Consider the following 24125-nt stretch of genomic DNA (forward strand, 5'->3'; position numbering starts at 1 on the left):
TTATGGATGGATACGTGGTTGGTTTCAGTGTCCTTCCACCAACGTCATCTGGTCAGGGTGAAGGTCAGGTCAGGTCACTGCAGACTGTGAGGGACAGTAGCCACAGTGTGTGGCTCTCTGCTCTACCTTTTCACTAAATGCAGAAAGCACGACAGGACGTGTCTTGTAGTTTGCCACCCATCATAAGCTCCTTGTGGCTCTCTTCGTTCTTTCACTCCCTCCAAATCTTCTGATTTTCCTCCCTCCAAGGGATCCACCATTCCTCCCTAAGCCCTTTCCAAAGAGTTTCTGCGTTACAGCTGTCAAGCCTCTCCCACCATCAGGCTTTGGGTAGAAACCTTCCATCACACAGGCCAGGGCCCCGATCCTGTCTGTGCCACAGATGTCACTGATGTCAGGATGCCATTGTCATTGATTGACCTGCCCAAGGCATGAATTATTTTAGCTTATGAAATACGTTACAGCACCCAGTTCTAGATACAACAAGGAGTGGAGACTGGGACAAATAGCATTGCCAATCAGAAGGTTTTATTACAAAGAGCAGTAAAATAGGAGATGTTAATCTGAAGAAAATCTTTCTTTCTAAACAGAGGCAAAAACTGTGTAAAAGTTGTCTCCCTGCGACTACAATTCTGACATCTGTGAATGGTTCAGTTCAATCACTGAAAAAGGTGAGGCTCAAAGCCATTTCTTCAGAATCTTCCTTCAGGAAAAATGGAAAGACCAAAACCAATACAATCTACAGAAGCAGCAGCAGCAGCAGATTATCCTCCTAATCTTGGATTTCTTAAGAGGAATGTATGGCCAAGAACAGTTGTTTCAGGAGTTTACCTTTAAACAAAGCTCCCACTGGAATATATGTCATGCGTTTCCAAAAAGATGGATGGTCAGGGTTAACAATGGCACAGTATTTCCTTTGTTAGGAAAAGCACTTCATCTGGAGTTTCTGATCCACACTGACCCCAAGCTCTTTTGAAGCGTAGGCCACAATGGGTCCATCTGATCTACTGGAATTTGAGATTTGCTTATTCTTCATTCTTCTATGTGCTTTTCATTGCCCTCCCAGAAACAACCAAGTCTCTTATCCTCCTCTTACTCTACAAATGCTTGCCTGATACCGCCTGAACCATTACCTCTTCTGGCACGTATCTGATTTCACTCTGAAGGCGGGGAGCAGGGTGCTTTGTATTCTGCCAGGGCATATTCGTCTGGAAAGGAGAAAGGAAGATGACATTTGCATGAGAGTGAGAAATCATTCTGACCCCAGTCCGTGTACATCTGTGGTTAACACATTATGAACTGGAAAACCTTTGCTAGATTTCATGGTAGTCTTCCAGTTGTCAAGGCATCCAGTTGCAGGGGTGCACAGCCAGAGCCCACTGCAATTCTCTGACCGTGTTTGTCAGGACACATCATTGCTGTGACCTGCAGGATGTGGATCAGGCAGCAGAACATGCACTCCAGGGTCAATTCTCTGGATACTGCTGCTCATCTTCTAGGGTGCCGTTCCCAAAGGTTGTGCCAAGCTTGAGGGAAGTGGGGGGGAACCTGAGCCACAGATCGGATAACATAAATTCCAAAAGTGGGCAATGTCTGATGCAATTCTAGTTCCTTGAAACCAGATTCAGAATGGTGATCAGGCACTTAATATTCTAGTTAGGTGCTTAAACTCCTGTTGAGTGACAGTGGGACTGTCACTCCTACTTAAGTTTTAAATTCCACTAAGGAACAGCTCTTTGACTGCAGCCTACTATGGCAAGATAAAACAAAAATACGAGATAAGCCAGACCAGGGAAGTCAGGAACACTGCTGCCTTTGAGCTATTGATTTTAACCATCATGTTCAAACTGTAGAAAGAAAGTGGAACCGCACTTCTTTCTGTATGGAGTTTGTAAGAAGCAACTCCTGATGTATAACTTCCCAATCTGCTCTATGTAGAAATGAAGCAAGAAATGAAAGACAGGGGGGCAGAAACTGTGCTTCCGCAAATCCTTTGCAGTCTAGTAATCCAAAGCAGCAGAACTGCTAGCTTACTCTCTGTTTGTCTCTCCCGAGAAATAAAGGCAGCAAATGCAGAGAGGTGAAGAGAAGCTTGCACAGACCGAGCAAGGGGAAATCCACTTGTCCACACCTTGCAAATGCTGAGATCAATGCTTTGATTTTACAGGTTTTGCTCCAGCCTACCGAGGTCACCTACCTGTTTCATAGTAATCGTACATATGTACTGGCACTGGTTTGATATCTGAGACAGGCAGGCTTTGCTCCACACTGAAGGAGAAGCTGATTTCCTTCCTGGAGACCTGGAAATGGCAAGACAAGAAAATGCATCAGAACTGTTTTTCTTTTTTTCCTCATATCTATCCCTGAGGCTAAGGTTGAACAGGTGCATTTCTGGGCCAGACTGCATGACAAAGCGCCATTGTACAATTCTCTCTCCAGATCGTAAACTTGACGTCAAACCAGATGATTGTTTAAAAGATGTTGCTAAATATGTTCTGTTGCTAAAATTGCGTGCTCTCTTCTTTCTCTCTCTTCATATTTCTTTTGCCAATTACCCCAACCATTCCCTGGTTACTGCGGCTTTCAGCACATCGGCATTCATCCTCTCACTGAAAGCTGCAGTTAGTTTCTTCCCTTGCCTTTTCCCAGCTAAAATGACCTGCAGCATCCCTATGAGTCTTCTCCCCGCTTTTCTCTCTTTCAACACATTGAACTCCAGACCCTCATCCTTCCCCGTGGTTTTGTTCCTCACTCCACACTCCTGCAGCCAAATGTCCCAAACTCTCCTCCCTGCTCATCCTCCTCAGCTTCATGGTTTCTCCGGCAGGCCTGGGGCTGTGCCACTGCTCTCTTCTCCCTTTGTCCTTGTTTTTATCTTGCTGAGCTCTTTATAGGAATGGAGGCATGGACAGGGGCTCTGGAGAACTTTCTGCATCACGGGTGCTCTGCGGGTGAACTTTCCACATCTCAACATCTCAGCTTCTCTGTGGATTCACAATATTGACCCCCAATGCTCCTTATTAGACCCTCGGAGGCCAATTAATGAAAATTAGTGTTGGAGAAGTAGATATTACTATTTAGTTTTGCTTCCTCTGCCCTTCCCTTTCTGGTATTTTAAGATCCTTTGTGTTTAGATTTTCATCTTTCTCGTCTCTCATTCCCTTTATTAATGTCTTTGATGTGGGAGGGCTACTCTTTTCATACAGAAATCTCTCTAAAAGGGAGGGGAAGATACTGACTCCCTGTAAAACAGTCTCAGATCAACTCACAAGAAGCATCACTTAGAGGCTGAAGAATATCATGTAGACCAGGGACTTTGTTTACAATATGGAAATGCAACTTAGCTACGTTTGTGAAATGTTATTTAACCATACAGCATTCTTCACAAGAAGTACTAAAAAATACCTATCGCTTCACTGTAGGCTGTTTGATGTTGGACTGAGTGAAGTCCCTTCACATCTTTAAGACATGCATATTGCTAATCTGCTATGACTGAGATTATTCTTTTGTCTCCTTTAAACTTCCAATTTAATAAAACCAAAAAGAAGCTTCCCAAACTTACCTTCTGAAGGTAGAAGAGGATGTGGTTGTTCTTGATGTCTACGTGATCCACAGCAGAATTCTCGTGCTGAAGCTTTAAATAAGGCAAATGATAGCAGTGTTAACATAGGAGACTTGCCAAGGAGACTGACAAAGAACTCTGGCGTAGCAAAACGTGTTTAAAATGACCGCCACGCTCCTGTGTTGCCACCCTGACATCTCGTGGCCAAAGTAAGAAATGCAAGTTCAGTGTTTTCATAACATGAGGCGTGCAAGCCAACCACAATGAAAAAGAGTTTTGCTAGTCAGCTTTGCTGTGTGTGACTTTTATCATTAACTCGAGTGCTCTCATTTCAGTGAGAGTTCACAACTACACAAGCACTTCTGCACAGGTTTGAAAATGTTTTAGAAACGCGCATGAGAAAAACGATTTTGCGCTAAAAATACACAGAAATACAATATTCCAGATGTTAAAAAACAGCTATTTTTCCCCCATACATATAAAGAGGAGTACATATAAAGCACATTAGAAGGATATAAAGTAAATACAAAGTCAATATAAAGAGGAGTAAGATGCCAAATAGTGCAGCACCTCAGTGGAAAAATCTTCCAAAGTTATGAATTTCATACAGTTCTAGTTAAAAATGAAATTCAGATCTGAATGCTGAGTGGTTATAAATGCCCCTAGCTCCGAGTAGACTCTAGGACGAATCGCATCCTTCTTTTTATCTACAGAAGATTAAGGCTCATGGCTTGAAGATAACGCACCAGTTGCAGAACTTAAATTGCACTAGGAACAGAAGTGAAGTGCTTATCAATGCTCTTCCCAGAATTGCCATCATTGTGACCAAATTTCTGGATAATAAAGGAAGAGCCATATCCACTTTTTCTTTGTTTGCTAAATGTGCCTGTTGTGTGTGGGTGGGTGTGTCAGTGCATGGTCGCTGGTGACTATGAAGCTGGACTAGCTGGCTAGTAGGCTAAGTGGCTTGGGGACACCTGCTGAAGCAGGCATAAGCCTGGGCCAAATATTGAAGACACCAGAGGATCTGAGTTGGCTGCAGGAGGGATCAGGAGGTCCAAGACTGTTACTGGAGAGACAATAAAGTTTTGGAGACTCATTTGTATGCGTGTGTGTATGTGTCTGCGTGAGGCAAATGGGAGACCAGGGGATCCGAGCCCAGCTGCTGCAGAGACTGCGTGTCTAAGGTTGGTTACTGGAGGCACCCATCATGCATATGTGTGGGTGCTGGGGGGCTCACTTCCAGCTGGTGGAGTGGGGCTGCGGCTTCAAGGGTGTGTACGTCCAGGCGCCAGCAGCTAGGTAGAAAAAGGATCCAGGGGCAGTTACTGGGCAGACTGCGTGTCTGAAGTCAACTACCAGAGGGATCCACATCGTGTATCTGCATGCATATAGGTGCATGTGTATCCATAGATATATACACACATTTACTTATCTTTTCCACAAACAAGCTTTCAGACTGCTCAGCCATTTGTGCTATCTGTATCTGTGTAAGTGCTGTCTTTTCTGTCCCTGTTGATCTGTGTGGCCAGCTGTGTATATATGTGCATATATATATGTATATATGCATATATGTATATATGTATAGTGTGTATGTGTGCCTATTGGGAATACACACTCAGCCTTACTGTTAGCTGGACCTGGAGATATGAAGCTGCAGCAGTCTCACCTCTGTTGGGCTACTGGATTTGGCAACTCCTAACAGATTTGTCTTCAACAGATGAACAGCTACGAGTCTGAGACACAGAGTAAGTGACCAAAGGCTGCACCCAGGGACTTTGCAGAACTCCCATCCCCATTCAATTTGCTCATCTGAGACTATTTTTACCAACTGCCTATGTTTTCAGGGTTTACCATTCTCTTTGCTCCCGTTCTTTACCTTTTTCAGGGAAGATCTTACAGGAACAAAACCTGAGAGCATCTTCACATCAATAATGGCCATGTTGGAGACTTTGCGGTTTCCTGTGTAACTAAAATGAGAAAAGTTCTCTTAGGCTGGTTGGCAAATGGAGAGGAGACCAGTGGATGACTCTTTCAGCTCCCAGTGACCCTGTTTCTCTTCCTGCAGCTGCACGGTAGCAGTTAACTGCCCGTACTTAAATCCTTCCTTGGATGCATTACCAAACTGTGAATGCAAGGGGGTAGGTCAATAAGAAGTTGTTACCTGGCAGAGAGGACAAGGTCAAACTTTGGTGGGAAGTTGCTTGTACAGGATACGTTGGCCGGCCGTACAGAGAGAGAAAATCCTGCATTTCTTTCCGGCAAATGGACATTGTATCTCATGGTGGTCTAAAAGAGATGGGAAGCGTGAGATGGTCAGGGATTTAGAGGCTTTTGTGGCTTTGGCATGAGGTATAGAGGGGAACGAGGTATTGAGGACCCCCTGCTTAGTTCTCAGAGGGGTGGAGCTGAGTTTCCAGCTTGCTTACCTGCAGATAGACACAGCCAGTGCCTTTCACTTCCACACTGTAATTCCCTGGAATAGCAGGTAAGGAAGCCTGCTGCAGCAAGAAGCGGTTCTTGTCATTCACCTGGAAAGTCTTACTGGGGAACTCCATGAAGTTGACTTTGACTGTGTTAAGATTTTTTTTAGAGAAGGTGAGGTATCCTTACTGGGCTAAAGCTTGGAGAGCCACAACAGTGTCCTGAAAAGAACAGCATGATCCCTAATTAGATAAATACCCAGCTGTGGGATGGTGCATGAGCTTAGCACAGCTCCTATTTCCCTCACTCTCTGTCAGTGCTGATAAATGGAGGGGGACTTTGCAAAGAGCTAAGGAGACAAGCAAATTCTGGGGCAATGGATTTGAATTATCCTGCAAAACCTGGGATAATGCTGTGTCAACAGAGATTGCTGTCTACTGCTAACTTGAATCTCAGGTAAATTCCCATTTCCTAAAACTAAAATAAGCACGAAGCGGCCTATGAAGAGCATGGTGTGCCCTGACAAGGAGACTTATGCGAGCACCATTTATCAAATATTATTCAAACAAATATGCAGTCAGGAAGATACGTCGTACTATGGAGATCCAGCTTGCAGGCTGGACTGCTCCCAGAAGCTTTCTTTATACCACACCTAGTTGTTACCTGGCTGGAGGAGAAACCGCCGTACGGGTTCTGTTGCTTGACAAGCCAGCGCACAATGCGAGAAATATAGGATAAATCTTCTGGAGTGAGTTTGGCTTTGTTGAGCAAAGCCAGGAGCACATAGCTGGTCATTTCAATCTCAGCAGAAGGGGCACGGGAGTACAAGACAGGGAAATTTTCTGCTGGTGGCTTATTTTCCCTCTGCCAATGAACTAAACCACCTGAAAACAGAAAAGTGGGATGTAAAAAGCATGGAAAAATCTCTTGCCCTTAAACCACTACAGTATCACGTGGGAAATAGGCGTACAATTCCCTCTCTGCCTTAACCCAAAAGGTTTGCAGCCATCAGTGTCTTGAACTGTGTAAGTTTTAGTTCTAGGGTGAAAAAGATGACAGGAAGGGATGGAAAGGGAATTAATAAAAGGGGGCTGTATAAGTCAAAGAGGGCTTGAAGTGAAGGTGGTGCAGCAGAAGGATGCTAAGGCAGTCATGGACTGCGGCACATGACACAGCCAAGGGAGCTGGGTTTTTTCGGCACGTAGAAGAGGACACTAATGGGGAGAATAGGTACAATCTTCCACTACCTTGGACTGAGACTTCCAGGTGTCTCTCCCCACCTACATTATTTCATAACTCCAAGAAAATCAGGCCACAGCGCAATCTTGTGTGAAGGTAAAAGAGACAGACAGAGAAGTTCATAAGATACATTCGGTAGCAAAGTAGGCATGAAATGGGAAGGGAGCTGCATGAATGAGAAAACTCCACATCAGAATAGCTTACATCATACCACAGGCCATTCCATCAGCTGAAGTGGCCATACAGCGCTTACCATCTCTGGTAGCTGTCTTGTCCAGCTTCTCAAGGAAGAATTGGCGTCTTTTCTCTTTGCCAGCTAAGCCATAAGCATATGCAAAGAGTGCCTGGTTATACGTGTTGTGGACCCCATTGCCAAATGCAGTCTCCAAACAGTTCATACCACTCTGGACGACAGGATGCTAGTAATGCAAAACAGAGTTGGGTGGTCAGGTACTTGCATTTGTGTCTCTGCTTCTCTTTAAATACTTCCATTACTGCTTAAGTTGCCATTACTGACCCTCCAAGCTAAAAATATACACGATCCATGGCACACTGTAGTGTGCATCCTGTCAAAAATGCCCTGCCAGTGGTGCTGCCTTCTTTCTGCATTTATTTAGAGACAGCATGGCCGGACTAGAAGAGCACTGGTTCTTTTCCTGACTTGCAAGATGATCTTATGCAGGTGAATCTTTTATTTCTTGGTTGCTTTATCTGTGAAATGTGGATGATTTTTGCAGAACTACATAAAGTGTATTGAGACCTCATAATGAAGCAGGCTGTCTCAGATGGGTGTTATTACTCATTTGCTTGTTATAGCTTTCAAGATAACTCTTCACCCCTTTTAGCCTTACAGACTATCTCTGTGAGCTCTACTTCATCTCAGACATCACCAGCACACTACTATGTCCTGTCTCTGCAGCTTCACTTACAGATGTGGCACCAGATTTTGGAGCTTCTTATGAAGATATTGGGAACTAAATTTATATTGCTGAAGAACTATTTGATTCTGCACAATGTTTTTATCCTGCCACTCTCAGGATGCCCTACCGCACAGTATCTGAGGAACGTGCAAAACTCAGCATGCCTAGAACATTTTTGCCAGATTGGGAACAACTTTCAGCTTCCCTGTTTTACAAAGCACTGAAAAATCGGGGAGGGGGGGACCAAACCAGGGTCTCAAGGGTATGCAGGAGGTGTATTACAGGGAACAGGACTTGGCTCTCATTCCTCCATGCCTAGCAAGTATTACCAACCAGCAGCTCATGGTTTTCTTGCATTATTAACAATTACGTAGGGAAATGGAAACACAGCTGCTTTGATCTGAGAGATCCATAGAGAGACAAGGACAGATACAGTTTATAGGACTGAAGATTTGGATAGCTGGAACTTTGGACTGGGAAATTCAGAGAAAATTCCAAACTGGACTCTGGATGGGCAAATTCAGTTTTGATTTTGCACCTACGTAGACTACCATTGTTTAATACAACTGGATTCCTCGGGGATTTTTCAAATTAATCCATAGGACTGGATACGTAACTGGTTTGTAACACTCATTAAATACTTATGGCAACTGCAGGGCTCTGGAAGCAGATTTCCTCAGCTGACCCTATGGTCCTACCATCAGTATTTACTACATTGTTAAAGAATACGGATGCGAGGACTATGACTTGTGCACTGTTTGACAAATGACTGATTGGACTAATAGGGCATAACAGCACCAAATACCTACTGCGGCAGTGTGTCCAGCCTCCAGCAACGCTGCCACAACATAGGCTGTGAGTGAGTATTCACCTTCTTCTCCACCCTGAAGAAAACACAAGCAAAGAACAGGTCAGTACAGTTGTCCGAAAGACACAAACCAGGAATTATTTCATAGTTCAGATACCAGTTAGATTTGAGGTCAGAATTAATTTCTGTCTCCCTGTGTGTACAAGAACAAGAAAGATCAAGTTCAATCAGGATAAAGCCAAAGTTACTTCATGCATTTTCTTGGTTTTTGCACATATGCAATAAAGGACATTATAGCCTGTGGCTGAACATATAATGCAGTGGTGGAAAATAAAAACTGAGTTTTCTGACTCAGAAAGTTGTACTTGTTTCTACCTCATCATCACTAACAGGCGTAAGAATTGTTCCCTGCTTGTATATGAGAGACACGAGAGAATAGTACTGGGAAGAGTAAGGGTGCGGTGATAAGCTGCTGTCTGGCAGAAATGACCCAAACCAATCCCAATGCCAGGACGGGAAGTTTGGGACTATACTTGTCTCAGTTACCTTCAAAGCATTGTTGAAATGTGACCCAGTATTTTCAAAGCAGCCATCTGACTTCTGCTTGCTTGCCAGCCAGATCAAACTTTGAGACTGGACATTGTCATCAATGTAGATGTAGCGACTGGCTTGTGCAAATGATTTGTACACAAAGGCAGTGAGCCTGCAGGTAAACAAGAAACAGGAAGCAGGTAAGGTGTGAACAAGACTAAGAAGATTTACCAGCAACTGGATATGCATAGAAAATGACATACAATTAACTCCATAATGTCTGAGGTAATAGAAATAAGTGTCTCGTAAGTTTTAAATAAATAAGGTTGTTAAAATCCTTGTATTAAAAACTGACCTGAGGTTTCTCCATTACTGTGCTAAAACCATTTTTTCAGAGCAGGGGTAAAGTATAGGCAGAGCTTGATGCTTGATGACAGTCAACTGTAATCTTAATAAAATTATGAAATAAACTAGGTGGGAAGGAACCACTGGAAGTCTCCAGTCCAACGACCTGTTTAAACCAGGGCCAACTTTAAACTCTGTCAGGTTGCTCAGCCTCTTGTCTGATCACATTGTGAAAATCTCCAGGGACAGAGACATCCACATCCTCTCTGGGCATTTGTCTCAGTGCTGCAGCCTTCTCCTGGGGAAGATATTTATTTTTCCTTCTACCCAGTTGGAGTTTTCCCTGTTGCAACCTGAGACGAACTCTTGTCTTTACTCTGTGCACCCCTGACAGGAGTCTGACTCTGTCTTTTCTCCAGTCCCCATCTAGGTAGTGGAAGGATTTACCCAAGTTCCCCAGTAGCCTCCTCTTCTATAGGCTGAACAAACACAGTTCCTTCAGCCTCCCCTTGAACATTATATACTCCATCCCCCAGTCACATCATCCCTTTGTTGCATCCTCTTCAGTTGATTAGTCTCCTCTATACTAGAGGATCCAAATTAATTGAGCTGTGTCCATTCAGTCTATTAAAAATAAGAATCACTTAATACTTTGGTGATTTTTCAAAGCCTAAATTTCCTGCGCTAGGGAAACAGGCAGTGTCATCACTTACCATACACTCCCTTCCCCATCTCGTGTCCCAAAGGAGCTATAGGATCCATCCCAGTGTTTGTATGATAGCTGTTTTTGGTACCCTGAAACACAATAAAGAAGACATATTTTCTAATCACAGAAAAGGCCTAGCTCTGCTGTTTCTCCAAGCGAAGCAGTAAGACTTTTGGATTTATTATTATGTAGTGTATGTCTTGTGAATAATGTCAGCCACTATGAATTCTAGCTGCTTTTGCTTTGGGAAGTATGACAAGCTTCTTTGGGGTGCCGTCATTGCCTGCTCTATGCAACAAAAGGGGTGCCAGGATTCAGAGATGAGTGTTCACCATGTAGAACCTGAGAGTTCAGTGCACACAATCACAATATTAGATGGAAGAATGTGAAAGCCTCTCACCTGTGGATAAATACCCAGTACCCTTGAGCCTAATCTCTTCAGTCAGCTGCCCAGTCTTATTCAGATAATCCAAGGCATAGATGTTGGGTGTGAACAAGGCCATGTTCTGTTCTCCGCAGCCATAAGGCATATGGAGGAGGTTCTCCATGTTCCTCAGGGCTGTACCCAAAATGTCTCCTGAAGAAGGAAAGAGATAAGAGGTCAGTTCAGTTCAAACATGATTTTATTACGCAGCTTTATACATTGCTTGATATTGCCTTATTATGAACCCAAGAGCAATGACTAGTATAGCTTAATCAGAGTAACCAAAGACACAGCTTAGATGAAAGGCTGAAATGCCCCCATTTTATATTTTTTATTTGGATGCTGGACACCTGGGACAAACTAAGAATTTGAGAAAAATCTGAGCACCAATACTGGCTGGCATGGGTTCTGAGAAACAGCGATGAACCCTTAGAAGGGTTAGACTTCCCTGCCCTTTAGAACCTCCTTTCTGGTTTGTGTGTTCATGTGTGGGGTATGACGCTGATGGGTTACACAGGCTGTATTGCACACCTCACACTGACCCAGGCAAAACAACTGTGTTTAGAAAACAATCTGGGTTCAGAACCTCAGAAAATTCTCACTGAAGAGAACAGTCAGTCTTAACAATGACTTTAAGTCTTATTCCATGGGAACTTAGGTCTGACAAACGTCTTTCATTATGCAGAAACATAAGTTTGAAATTATGGAGTCAGCAAAGTTCTGAAGTCTTCTTTCCAAGAAACAAAAATAACTTTTTTTTTCACAGAAGCCTGCCTTATCTTACTTTTCAGCGGAATTAACTGTTTTACTATGTAGAACAGGATATGCTAATGCAGCAGTTATAATCTGAAATGCAATGAAAGTTGAAATAATTTGATGATTTTGTCCTTTTTGATATGAGAGAATTCTGAGCAACTTTTGTCTTTCACTTCCATTTTGCAAAGTAGGAAACGTTTCCTCTAAAATCAGGATTAAGTATTTCCTCAACGTTACATTAGTTTGGCACAGGTATACGTGATGGCACTTGGTGCAGCGCCAGAGAAATGCCATTTACTTTTGGCTTTAGTCTTAGTACTAAACTTACCAATGACAGAAAAATAAGCTCTGGCTGATCCCTGCACTAGGTTTCTTGGCAGGCTGAGAGACACTGGTTCAGAAAATGTTATGCCTGATGAGAAAATGTAAGAACAAGAATTATTAAGATCATCTTTTTCCAGAAGCCTTCACTTTGTATGCATTACTACAGTGACTGCTACGGTCTGCAGTCTGGGTAAAGAAAATGCTGCAGAGGCTTGCCCAATGAGTCAAAGGTATCTCGGAAAATCCTGAATTGAAGCCCAGCACCTTGACCCCGAGACCCTCTTTCTTCCCCTGGAAGGGCCTCTGGTTTTGTAGGACAAAACCTACGGGACAGTGATGCAGTTCCACTGACACCACGGAATGAAAGAATGAAGTTGCCTTACCTTTTGTACAGACGAGGGAGCTCTGAGTCAATTCCTTTTTAATACCTTCAGGCTGTTTGTTTGCAGGGAAGCGGTCAGAAAGAGGAAGAAAAAGTGTAGAAAATCACCATGAAACCGTGACTATTTAATAGCGGAAAACAGCATGTGGATGTGGCTATCCAAACGGTGCACCCCTTGCACCCAGTCCTACGCTATCTCCACTAGAATACTTCTTGGCCCATGGCTCCCTCTTTCTTTTATCCAACACCCTGTCCAGAGTACATTCCTTCTTAGAAAGCAGTTATAAAATAGACATTTCCAGCCTCTGAGAGGGACTCTGTCCAACTAATACTATGCAGCTGCTGCCTTATGATGCTCAGGATACATTATTTTCCTCTTATATCTGCCCTCCAACCCCCTCCCCAGTGTTAGAGTCACAGGCTAAAGACACTTATAGGTAAGGTGTGGAATCTCCTCCCTTCTGGCTACATCTCTGCTGACACCCGTGGGGTGTCAGGGCATATATGCTCGTGGTCGCAGGAAGAAGACAGTGGCAGGAGGACAGTGGATGTGATTTACACTCTCATTTCACGTGGAGAAGCCTACTGTACACAGCTCCGTGTGTGTCAGCTGCCTTGCCTCCTCACACTAGCTAACTGCTTCTAAGCCACAGCTGCAGGAATTGCAGTTTCCATAAGGCAGAAAGCACATGCGGATTTACTACTGTACCTCAACAAGGAGGGTTTGAACCAGGGTGTCCCTGCGAATTGTCTCCTCTTCTGGGGATGTGCTGTTTCCAGTACCTCTGGTATTCAGTTTGGCCTCAGCAGTAACTGTGAATTTCACCTCACCTGAAAAGCCACCCACCAGCCCAAGAAAAGAAAGTTATCTCCAACGTCTGCAGTTACCCCTGGTCTTCACTGACTCTCCCAGCCTGACGGACTGCTGAGGAATGTATTCTCTCTGAAGGCAGCTCAGCTCAGTAGAAACACATTTCATATAGGCTCCACATCTGTCTGCTAGTGGCAAGGAGTGGTTGCCTGAGGCCCTAGCATGAGGAGCAAAACGGGGGCGATCCTGGCCAAAAAGCTGATGGTACTATCAGTTTCCACCTCTTCTTAGCCTTGGGCTGAGTTTTCTCTGGCCTAGGGCAACGTTGCAATAGTTATAGCTCTGCTGCCTCTCTCCTTCAGATGGAATTTGTTGGCTGAGGGACAACACTGAGGAGTAGCCTCAGTGCTGCTGCAGCACTGAGAAGCAACCCTGAAGTGGGCAGCTTTGCAGGTGTTGCTCACTTCACCCCTGCAATCATTGCAAACTGGAAATCCAAAGGAGTTTTTTACTTGGAACAAAATGCATTATTATCAGAGTTACCAGGGGGAGGCAGCAGCTTTCTTTTTTTTCAGCTCTGGAGTATTATTTTGCTGCGTATCCCATTTTCATCTCACTATAACTTTGCATCTTTCTCAGTGAGTTTGAAGAAATTAGTCATACCGACTACAGGGTTTTAGAAAGAACCTTTTAAAGCAGAGGTCCACCTGTGGTTCATTTTGAGAAGAGTCTTTGCTAATGAAAAGTTTTTCTTTCTTCATCTTCTGGGGCACCTAAACACGCAAGCCATTGTAATTGCTTCTTTTAAAAAACAATGTTGACATGACGGCAGTGTGAATTAACACAGCTGTAAAATCGGGGAGGAGCAATGTCCTTTTGCCCATTGAGAATCCAGTCCAAAATTAGTAGCAAGTTTTATTCTCAGTGAATAGAGTTGGTTAAGTGCAAAACTGTCAGCTGAATGATCGCAGGTACATGAAATCCTGCCAGTATTTCATACATAATGTGGCAAGTGAAGAGTTCTTCCTAAAACAGACAGGAAATGGACTACTGAAACTAGAAGAGGTAAAACGCTGAAATAATTCATTGCTCATTCAGTGCATCTAAGGAAAGTATAGCAGAGGTCGAATACTAAATTTGTGGAGCAATTAGTGGAGCTGTCCAGAACTGCCTGCCCTGTGGATTATGGATCTGCATTAAATGCTGGGAGTGACAGAGGCAGAAAGATCAAAAGGGGTATATCAAGGTGATGAAAAGACAAACCTACCAAGTTTGTGAGGGCTAACAGCCCAAATATACGTTTTTCTTTCATTGGCACACACCCTTGCTGTGTTGCCCTCTGGTGAAAGGATTTCTGCCTTGTAGTCACCCGATGTTGCCAGTACGGCACTGATCTGAGACAAAGAAAGAAGGAGAAAGATTACAAATTAAGCAGGCTGCTCCTGAAGTCAGGCTGCAGGGCAAGAGAGACTTGCTGGAGAAGCTATTTGTCATCTGAATCTGTGGGATGGTACCAGGACAGAAGGATGGAGCATTTCTCTGGGGAAGCGGCAAGCCTGTCTCTTTTCTGCCCACTGTTAGTGTCTGTTTTTGACAGAAGTACACCAAGGTGTCTGTGCTCATTAGTGAAGTCTTCTTATGAGTTACTGCTACATACCACATACTCAGTATGCATTGTGTTTTGCACAGCACTGTACCCATACACTCTGCTCAAATTCCTCCTTCAGGAGCAAAATGAAGAACTAAATTATGTACAGATGAGGAGCAAGTTCTTACCTTCCATGGACCAGCCACAGTGATCATCAGCCACATTTCCCTAATGTTATGACACGGGGGGGTGGGGGTGGGGGTGTCCAGGGAGAAAGGGTGAGAGAGTAATGTGTCAGGCTAAAGCGTAAGTTAAACACTTATTTCTGCATTTCTGATGCCTGATGCAGGAGAACATTGGGATCTCTGGGAAAAAGACAAGCCATATAGGAAGTAAAGGGGAACTTGATATACCTGGATGCATTTGTTGAGGTAGTTGAAGACGTTGGCTATTAAATTAAATTTTTCCCCTCGAATGACAGAGTATGGCAAGGTGAGATCCACAAAGAATGGTTGGAATGCTGTCAGTGAAACAGGTGAGGAGATGCCAAATCCAGCATCATCCTGCACGCAGAAAGCACTGGCTTTCCATTCTGTGATGGTGTCAGGAATGCTGTAAAAGACATTGACCTCTCCCCTGGAACTGAGGAAAATAAGAAAAACAGAATGAGAAATTATCTTTGGCATTTTCAAGGCAAATTATAGAACAGGCTCCCTGCTTGAGTTAGTACTTCTGTTTTCATCTCACTTTCTGCAAGATACATCTCCATATTTTAAAAAATATTATAAAGCTGGAAGTAAAGATGAAGGTGCTGGTGAACTACATGGTAAAAAGCGCTGGGCTGGGAAGAATACTCAACTTTTTAAAATCAGAAATACCATTTCTTTAAATACCATCTCACCCAAACATACAGAATAGAACCAATAAATTTGGATTAATGTTCTAGAACAACCCCCAGATGCATAGTTAAGATGGAGATATACTCATTGTAGATGCTATGATAGCCTGGAAAGAAAAACAAAAAACCCTGCGTTTTCTGCTGCTGAATTAAAAAAAAAATAAATGAAAAAAAACAAGTTTTGTTCCTGCTCTCTCTTGAACAAATACTCTTATTTTACTCTTAGCCCTTATTCTTTCTCCCCATCAGAAAGATAGGGGCAGAGCACAGAGCAGACGTCATTCACTGTTCAGGTACGTTTGACACTGCGTACAAGTTTGGGAGCTCAACACTCATTGAGCGATATGGGAAAAGGAGATCTGCACCTACAAAGCAGTCGTATGTTCCATGGCTTCTTCCCAGAATTCATTTTGGCAACATGTACCAACTCAAAGATCTACGTGAGAGCTAAGAAGTGAAGATAAAAATACTTACTCAGTATGAACCAGATCCCAAATCCAGGTCTCGGGGAAAAATTTCCGAACAGTGTTAACACCACCCCCAGCAAGAATCCTTGACTCATCTAGAAGATTGTGCATGGTTAAAGTATAATATTAGAGAGGTCAGGCCAGAAGAACCTGAACTGCTGTCAGGCATGCTCAGCACCATAAATGAACACTAGGTGTTCCATCTGAGCTTTTTCCCATTCTTTTTCACATAAAAAAGGAAAATTCTAACAGATGTAGGGTACGAGAAGAAACAGTTCCTTATATATTCTCTTTTCCCATGGGAAAATACTAGAAAAATTAGCTATTTCACAAGACATTTCACTTTATTTCATACTGAAAGGTCTCATCATCCAGTTAGAAAGGCACGTTCCCTGTCCTCTACCACTAGCTCTCTTTGATTTGCAAATGGGGAACAGCAGCCAGTATTGTCACCAAAGCTTATAATTCTTTACAAACCTCCCTGAGAACTCAGCCATTTTTACCCTGCTCAGTAGTTAAAAGTGGTGCTGAATATCCAGTCTATTGGAAAACTGCTTTTGTTCATCTAGTCAAACTACAGGTCTAATATGAGGAACCAAGGCCTCTTTCCAGTTTTTCCATGGACCCAGTTGTGATGTCCAACAGCTCATTTAGCACGGAGGTACCTCAGATTTCCTAGACATATAATGGAAATAACAATACTTTCTTATTTTGCTGGACTTAGGATCATATAACGACAGAATCATTGAAAAAAAAATCTAAGTTGGACGGAACCTCCAGAGTTCTCTAGTGCAATCGCCCTGAAGTAGGACTAACTTCAAAGTCAGCTCATGTTGCTCAAGGGTCTTGTCCAGCTCAGTTTTGAAAACCTGCAGCAACGGAGATTCCAAAACCTTCTGGAGAACCTATTCCAGCGGAGAACAGCTCTCATGGGGAAGAACTTTTCCTAGTGTTGAACAGCAATTTTCCTTGTGGCAACTTATGACTGCTACTTTTGCTCATTTGCTGAGCAATCTGACTTGCAGAAAGATAACTGTAACTCCTGCTGATCTATTAATGCTTTGGAGACTATGTGCTAAGGATGTTAAGTGCAGCGTGAACTCTAAACGTTGGGAATTGACATTATTTTTCTGCACTGGCAATTCCTTTTAAATACTTAATTGAATTGTGATTTGGTGAAAGGTTCTGACCTGGAAAACCCTGAAAAAGTAATATCAGTTTATGAAAGAAGTAGCATCCCAGAGTTCCCTGTCTTTCCTGTATGCACCCTGTACCTACGTGAGAGAGAATTGACTCTACTGCAAGGACTGTCAGAAAGAGATTACTAGAGGCAAATTGGGATGCATAAACCTATTCCCCCCAAAACCCTCAACCTGCTTATTTTATGCAGGCAATAGTTTTGAAGACCGGGCAGGCTGGAAGTGGAGATACAGTATGAACTTTCCTTTACCTGTGCCATAGACATTGACAGGGGTGAAACCATGTTCCAAATAGACTGGGTAATCTTCCATATCTGATTTGTCTTCATTGCACAGAACTGGCTTCCGTAGCACAGAATTGGTGAAAACCTTCAGGCCCATATCCTGAATGTGAAAGAATCAATCATGTCACTCAGGGCATGCGTTAGCCACCAGCACGTGCCTCTTCTCCCACCTGGGTTATCATAGCTCATCTCTCTCCTCCCTCCTCACATGCCACCCTTTCAACCCTGAAAGTCACAACTCTTCCACTCTGAGCTCTATGTCTTTCTTATGGAGCAGTGACACCTGGCGTTCTGTGAAGAGCTGTAACGACGGGGCTTGTGTTAGGTCTTAAGCCATGGGACCAGCAGGGAGTGGAGGCAAGTGCATCAGGAACTAAGCGGCCTGCATCACGGGCTCGGATCTTTGCTAGGAATGCTCAGATCTTTACTAGGAATGCCTGAGGTCATGAGCCAAGGCGATGGTCCAGCTTAGGACATACCTACTCAAGCATGGGCAGGATCCCAGCGAATACACCTAAGAGTGACTCGCAGTCTTCCTGAGGAGCAGCAACTGAGTAGGATGAGAAGGCAGAAACTAGGTGATCAGAGACAGAATCAGAATCAGCTGCCTGCTCTTAGCACTGAGAACCACCACCTGAGAAAGTTTAATGCTAATGTGCATTCTGGAATACTGCCCACTTACAGAACCACACAGAGCACATACCCTGAAAATCCTGTAGACATCACCATCACGACTGACATTCACAGCTTCGTAGTACAAGCCATCAAAAAAGGTGGTTTTGATTGGAGTACACCTCTCTGGCTTGTCATCTTCCAGGTTGAGGCCATTGTAATAATAGCCATATAAATCACTCACACGAAGTTGGTAGTACACCTGGGAGGTGAGGATGACTAGTGTAAGCACAAGGAAAGTCCCAGGCAGGTGCAAAATTACATATATTCAAAGCTTATGGTGGCCCCTGAGCAATCCCATAGACTGGTGGGTTTGCCTGGTGATGCCTACCAGGAGACGAATAAGCAAGTTGGCTGGTGATACGCAAGAAGGACTGGACTCTACCCACCTCATTCTGAGCCACAATGGCTTTGTGGGGTGAACTTGAGCAAAAAGCATGGAGATATACTCCTGAGTTATGCAGAGAGGAGGCTGGAGTCCAGCAAGATACTAGGTGACATGTACCGCTTTTGTTCTGAGCCCAAGGCCTGTTTGAGTCATAGAATGAGATTTTGACATAATCTTTCCCCAGGAGGAACTCTGCTTTCAAGGATTTACATTAGGCATATTCTTAGGACATGTCTTACACTTCCATGTTTACCAAAAGTAAATGTTCCACTATCAAATTCTGTCTTTCAAGTGTATAAGCCATAGAGCATTCTTCAATCAGTGAGACTGAGTCTGTTTCCAAGGGAAAAATGGTAATTGGAATGTCATTCTGGATGTCACTATGTCAAAAGAGCACAGGCCTGGGGACGTGGCTTACGCTCTCAGCAGATAACTCTCGCTCAGGCTGAAGAAGAAGGACACTCTGATCTACAGCTCTCAGGGCACAGTAGGAGTTGGCAGCAGCTTCAAGGTGGAGACCAACTTTAGAGCCAGGGAGACCCTGCTCTTCAGAGAACTCAAGCTGGACCTGGAAATTAATAAATCCAAGACAACCACACAGAAATGAGGAGAATCAGCTTGGCATATAGATCTAAATCTCACCTTCCACCAGCACTCAGTCTACTCTCTGTGGGGCAAAGGCCCTACTGCTACTTGGCCCTTCTGAATGCCACTTGTGTAAAAATCCACAACCTAGTCACCTCCCTTTCTCCGCTCCATTGAGAATTTAGTTTGAGTTCAAGCATACGTGCCAATTCCAGGGACAGGTCCTCATGTTCACAGGCACATCTGTACCTTTTCCGTTCCTAAAGGTCCTAAAGGTTTACAACCCTTCAACCCTTAGAATCATTGACTCATTATGGTTGGAAAAGACCTCTAAGATCATCAAGTCCAACCATGAAACCCAAGACTACCATTCCTCCTAAATCATGTCCCAAATTGCCATGTCTACATGTATTTTGAATACCTCCAGGGATGGTGACTCCACCACCTCTCTGGGCAGCCTGTTTGAGTGCCTGACCAGTATTTCATTAAAGAATTTTTTCCTAATAAACAATCTAAACTTCCCCTGATGCAGCATGAAACCATTTTATCTCGTTCTATCGCTAGTGACATGGGAGAAGGGACCAACACCCACCTCACTACAACCTCCTTTCAGGCAGTTGTAGAGAGCAATAAGGTCTCCCCTCAGCCTTCTCTTCTCCAGACTAAACAACCCTGATTCCCTCAGCCTCTCCTCATAAGACTTGTTCTCCAGACCCTTCACCAGCTTCGTTGCCCTTCTCTGGACACGCTCCAGCATCTCAGTGTCCTTCTTGTACTGAGGGGCCTGAAACTGAACACAGTATTCAAGGTGTGGCTTCACCAGTGCCAAGTACAGGGGCACAATCACTTCCCTGCTCCTGCTGGCCACACTATTCCTGGTACAAGCCAGGATGCTGTTGGCCTTCTTTGACACTTGGGCACACTGCTGGCTCATGTTCAGCTGGCTGTCAACCAACACCCCCAGGTCCTTCTCCGCCAGGCAGCTTTCCAGCCACTTTTCCCCAAGCCCGTAGCATTGCATGGGGTTTTTGTGACCAAAATGCAGGACTCAGCACTTGGCCTTGTTAAACCTTACATAATTGGCCACAAGCCATCAATCCAGCCTGTCCAGATCTGCCTGCAGAGCCTTCCTACTCTTGTGCAGATCAACAATCCCACTCAACTTGGTATTGTCTGCAAACTTACTGAGGGTGCACTCAATCCCGTCATCCAGATCAATGATAAAGATATTAAACAAGAATCGCCCCAACACTGAGCACTTAAGATGAACCATTCCACCACCTTCCCTGTTACCAGGGTCAGTCTGACAGGTCTGTAGTTCCCTGGATCCTCCTTCCAGCCCTTTTTGCAGATGGGCCTCACATTGGCAAGCCTCCAGTCATCTGGGATCTCCCCTGTTAACCAGGACTGCTGATAAATGATGGAGAGTGGCGTGGTAAGCTGTTCTGCCAGCTCCCTCAGTACTCTTGGGTGGATGCCATCCGGCCCCATAGACTTGTGAGTGTACCGTCATGCAACACCACTGCCACAGGTACAGCTCACATGGTTGTCCCCTGCCCCTTCAGCTAACATGTCACCTCTGGGTGTTACCTGCACTATCAGATCACTTGGATCCCATGGCCTGCTTCCTAGTTTGTCGACTCTGTATGGATGTCAGTTCACCACAGGGAAGTATTTTGGAATGAACCAACCTGTTCCTTCCAGGAAGAAACCTAGGTACAGTTCTGGAGAAAATTCATGGCAGGGAGCACTACTGATAGTCATGATGGATTGGACCAGATTATGGTAGGTCCTCTTTTTGCTTTGTCAGTAGGCTTTGCACTTGCCATCACACCCACATGCCTCCATTGTGCATCACAAGACACACGGCACTTAACCTTAGACTCATAGAATCATTAAGGTTGGAAATGACCTCTAGGATCATCAGGTCCATCCATCAACCCAACACCACCTTGCCTCCTAAACCATGCCCTGAAGTGCCATGTCTACACATTTTTTGAACACCTCCAGGGATGGTGACTCCACCACCTCTCTGGGCAGCATGTTACAATGCCTGACCACTCTTTCATTACAGAATTTTTTCCTAATAGCCAATCTAAACCTCTTCTGGTGCAGCTTGAGACCACATGGATCTTGTGGACTGCAGCAAAGCCCTCATGTTACTTCTGCATTTACAGAGAAGACCTGAGCCTAATACTGTGCAATCCAGCCCCTCCAATCTGTTCTAGAGCCCTAAACTGTTGGACACAGGATATTTAGCATCACGTGGTTTGATCAGAGATCCTTCCCTAAAGGTGATGCATTTATCAATAAAGTTACTGTCTCTGTTGGCTCCTTCTGACAGCAGGAAATGTGGAAGCATGATGTGCGATATTCAGGAAGGGTAGTTTTTTCTGCAGCAGTGCGGGGAATCTATTTACATCCCTCAGTGAAGTCACTCTCCTGTTGCTAACCTGAAAACCTGCAGCTCATACTGAGTAATCTGAGCTCTGCAGGTCTGCCTGCTGTGTGGTGACCAACAATGACCTCAGTGGGAAATGCCACTCCAAAAGACATGCAAGCTCCAAAGCGTAATACAGGTCATCCTAATTTTGTTGTCTAAGTGGGAAAATTCAGCCTATAGCCTGGGAAACTGAAACAGAGCGCAGTCAAGGATCTTGATCAAAAGCTGTTAAATATAGTGTAAAGCGTATTCCCATTTCCATGCTTCAATTACCACAATGCTCTTTCTTAGTCAGTCTGTAGTTGGGACCTGATGTTAGAGGAGCACTGGGCTGCACCACAGCTGATTCATGACAGCAGCAGCAATATGATGAGTAGCTCCCTTCCCTAAGTAACAACAGCAGCCCAACGCTGATATTCATCTGATGTTGGAAGCTGGATGTTTTCATTCTTACAAGAACAAGAAGCTACTTTCCGCCAGTGAGATCTGGAACCAAAGGCCAGAATTGGATCAAAAGTTAATTTCAAGTTCCAAAGTTAATTTTGGAATTGTATCTCTCTTTGTATATACATTCAAGCCATGGAGAGCATCATCTATCTGTTTTACTTGACCTGATAATATTCTGGTTTGCAAGAGCCCAGCTGGTGACGGGATCCACATTGTACAGATACGTATGCATATATATTTCACATTAGTGGACCTCTATCCTGCTCAGCCAGGGAGGAAAAAAGGAGAGGAGATGGTGATGTTTGTGTTCATGGGAGTGCTCTGTGTGTCTGCATAGGTCTGTGTAGCGGCCATGTGTGTATGTATATCTGTAGTGTGTGTGTGCATCCTGGGTATGACATACTCGGCCTTGTTACTGGTTGCACATGGGGGCAAGGAGCTGCAGCAATTTCACCTCTGTTGGGCTGCCACATTGTGCTCTCCCTAAGTATCTTTTGCAAGGTGTCCATTATAAAGTAGATTTAAAGATTCAAGCACAAGTGGAGGGGTCTGTCTACTGTCTGATTAGGGAAGAAATTTCGGTAGAGAGGAGGCTGAAGGCATGAACAGAACTTAAAAGTATGTTACATTACTTGAAAACTACTCTGTGTAAACTCATAATTCAGGTTCTTTCCTGAGAGGAAAGGAAGATGAGCAGAAGCACCAGTGTCCCAATCTCTCTCTGTTCACCAGTGTAAATCTTAGGAATTTATTAGCACTCCCACCTGCTGAGTTGCTAAAAATAAGGCCACAATAAAAAAAAAAAAAGTTCCTTAAATTAGCAAATAAATGCCTTGAAATATAATTTGTATTCCTAGGGAACCCTCACATGTAACTGCATAACTGAACATAGAGAGGCTTTATGCTGAGAAGTGAGCTGTTACTTTTTAGTTTTACTTTTAACCTTTACTTTTACTTACCTCTAAAGCCATGTCTCTACAGGCAGCTTATCACTAAGGAGGAGCTTTACTTTTTTGTAGCTGAGAAACACTTCAGAAAGACATTTTCAACAATAGCTAGAATAAGAGAATAAGTCTAGGTGTGGCCCAAGTCTGCATTTTATTGTATGAATCTTTATTTTTAGTAGAAGTGCTTTTAATTGTATAAACAAGACCCAAACCCTTCACTTTGTTAGATTAGTAATTGCTCTAATTTTCAGTGTGCCTGAATCTGATAGGAACAAATCATTGCTCTCTTGAAGCAGTGAATACAGTTTGATCAGTGCTGAAAGCAAATGCTTTGGGTCACTGACAATGGAAGGAAAATCTGAAGATCCTGACAACTGGGCTGTGTCATCTTCCAGTCTACAGTCAGTCTGCTTGGGGACTGGGCTGCCATGGAAAAAGAGACTACCAAATTCAGAATCCCTCTGGCAAGAGTGAGACAGTAAAAGGACATCCTGAATCTGAAGGAATAAACCTTTGTCACCACAGTGACACCGGGACTATGTGATTTCCCCTTGCTACTGTAAACACTAGATATATATTCACTATAATCCTGGATTACACTGCTCTGTTGCAGCCTTCTGACCCTTGTTCAGGCTGAATAAGAGGAAATAAAAGAGCAGTTCCTGAGGGAACACAAGAATGAGTCCTGTCACATAATTCAGGACTCTCCTGCACAGAGGAGAAAGAGGCCCTCCAACCACATTCTAAAGCAGAGCAGGTACAGAGGTGATGCTGCAGCTGTAGAATCTTCCCCTGGGTCTCTTGGACAACAGTGCCAACCTGCCCTTACAAGATGTGCAGGAATAACATAATTATAAACAGTGATTACAGTTTTAATAATCTGGGGATGATTACCCAGTAATCAAGGAGTAGTCATGCACAGCTCTTCAAATGACATCCCTGGCCATCCTGGGACTGCCAGGAATCAGGACTAGT

General features: G+C 43.9%; 1 protein-coding gene across 1 annotated transcript; it reads right to left on the reverse strand.

Annotated features, from left to right (window-relative positions):
- Positions 1 to 362: 362 nt before the first annotated feature.
- LOC142054632 (ovostatin-like) lies at positions 363 to 23174 on the reverse strand. The gene is given in 22 exon segments (XM_075087472.1): positions 363 to 1208; positions 2198 to 2300; positions 3563 to 3634; positions 5442 to 5532; positions 5727 to 5851; positions 5992 to 6207; positions 6650 to 6870; positions 7479 to 7644; positions 8955 to 9029; positions 9500 to 9656; positions 10543 to 10624; positions 10936 to 11112; positions 12044 to 12127; positions 12423 to 12474; positions 13131 to 13252; positions 14500 to 14626; positions 15234 to 15462; positions 16193 to 16280; positions 17636 to 17768; positions 18372 to 18542; positions 19147 to 19296; positions 23163 to 23174. Coding segments are annotated over 22 exon segments (2706 nt in total). The 3' UTR covers positions 363 to 1155.
- Positions 23175 to 24125: the final 951 nt, after the last annotated feature.

The sequence above is a fragment of the Phalacrocorax aristotelis genome, chromosome 1, assembly GCF_949628215.1.
Source record: "Phalacrocorax aristotelis chromosome 1, bGulAri2.1, whole genome shotgun sequence".
NCBI lineage: Eukaryota > Metazoa > Chordata > Aves > Suliformes > Phalacrocoracidae > Phalacrocorax > Phalacrocorax aristotelis.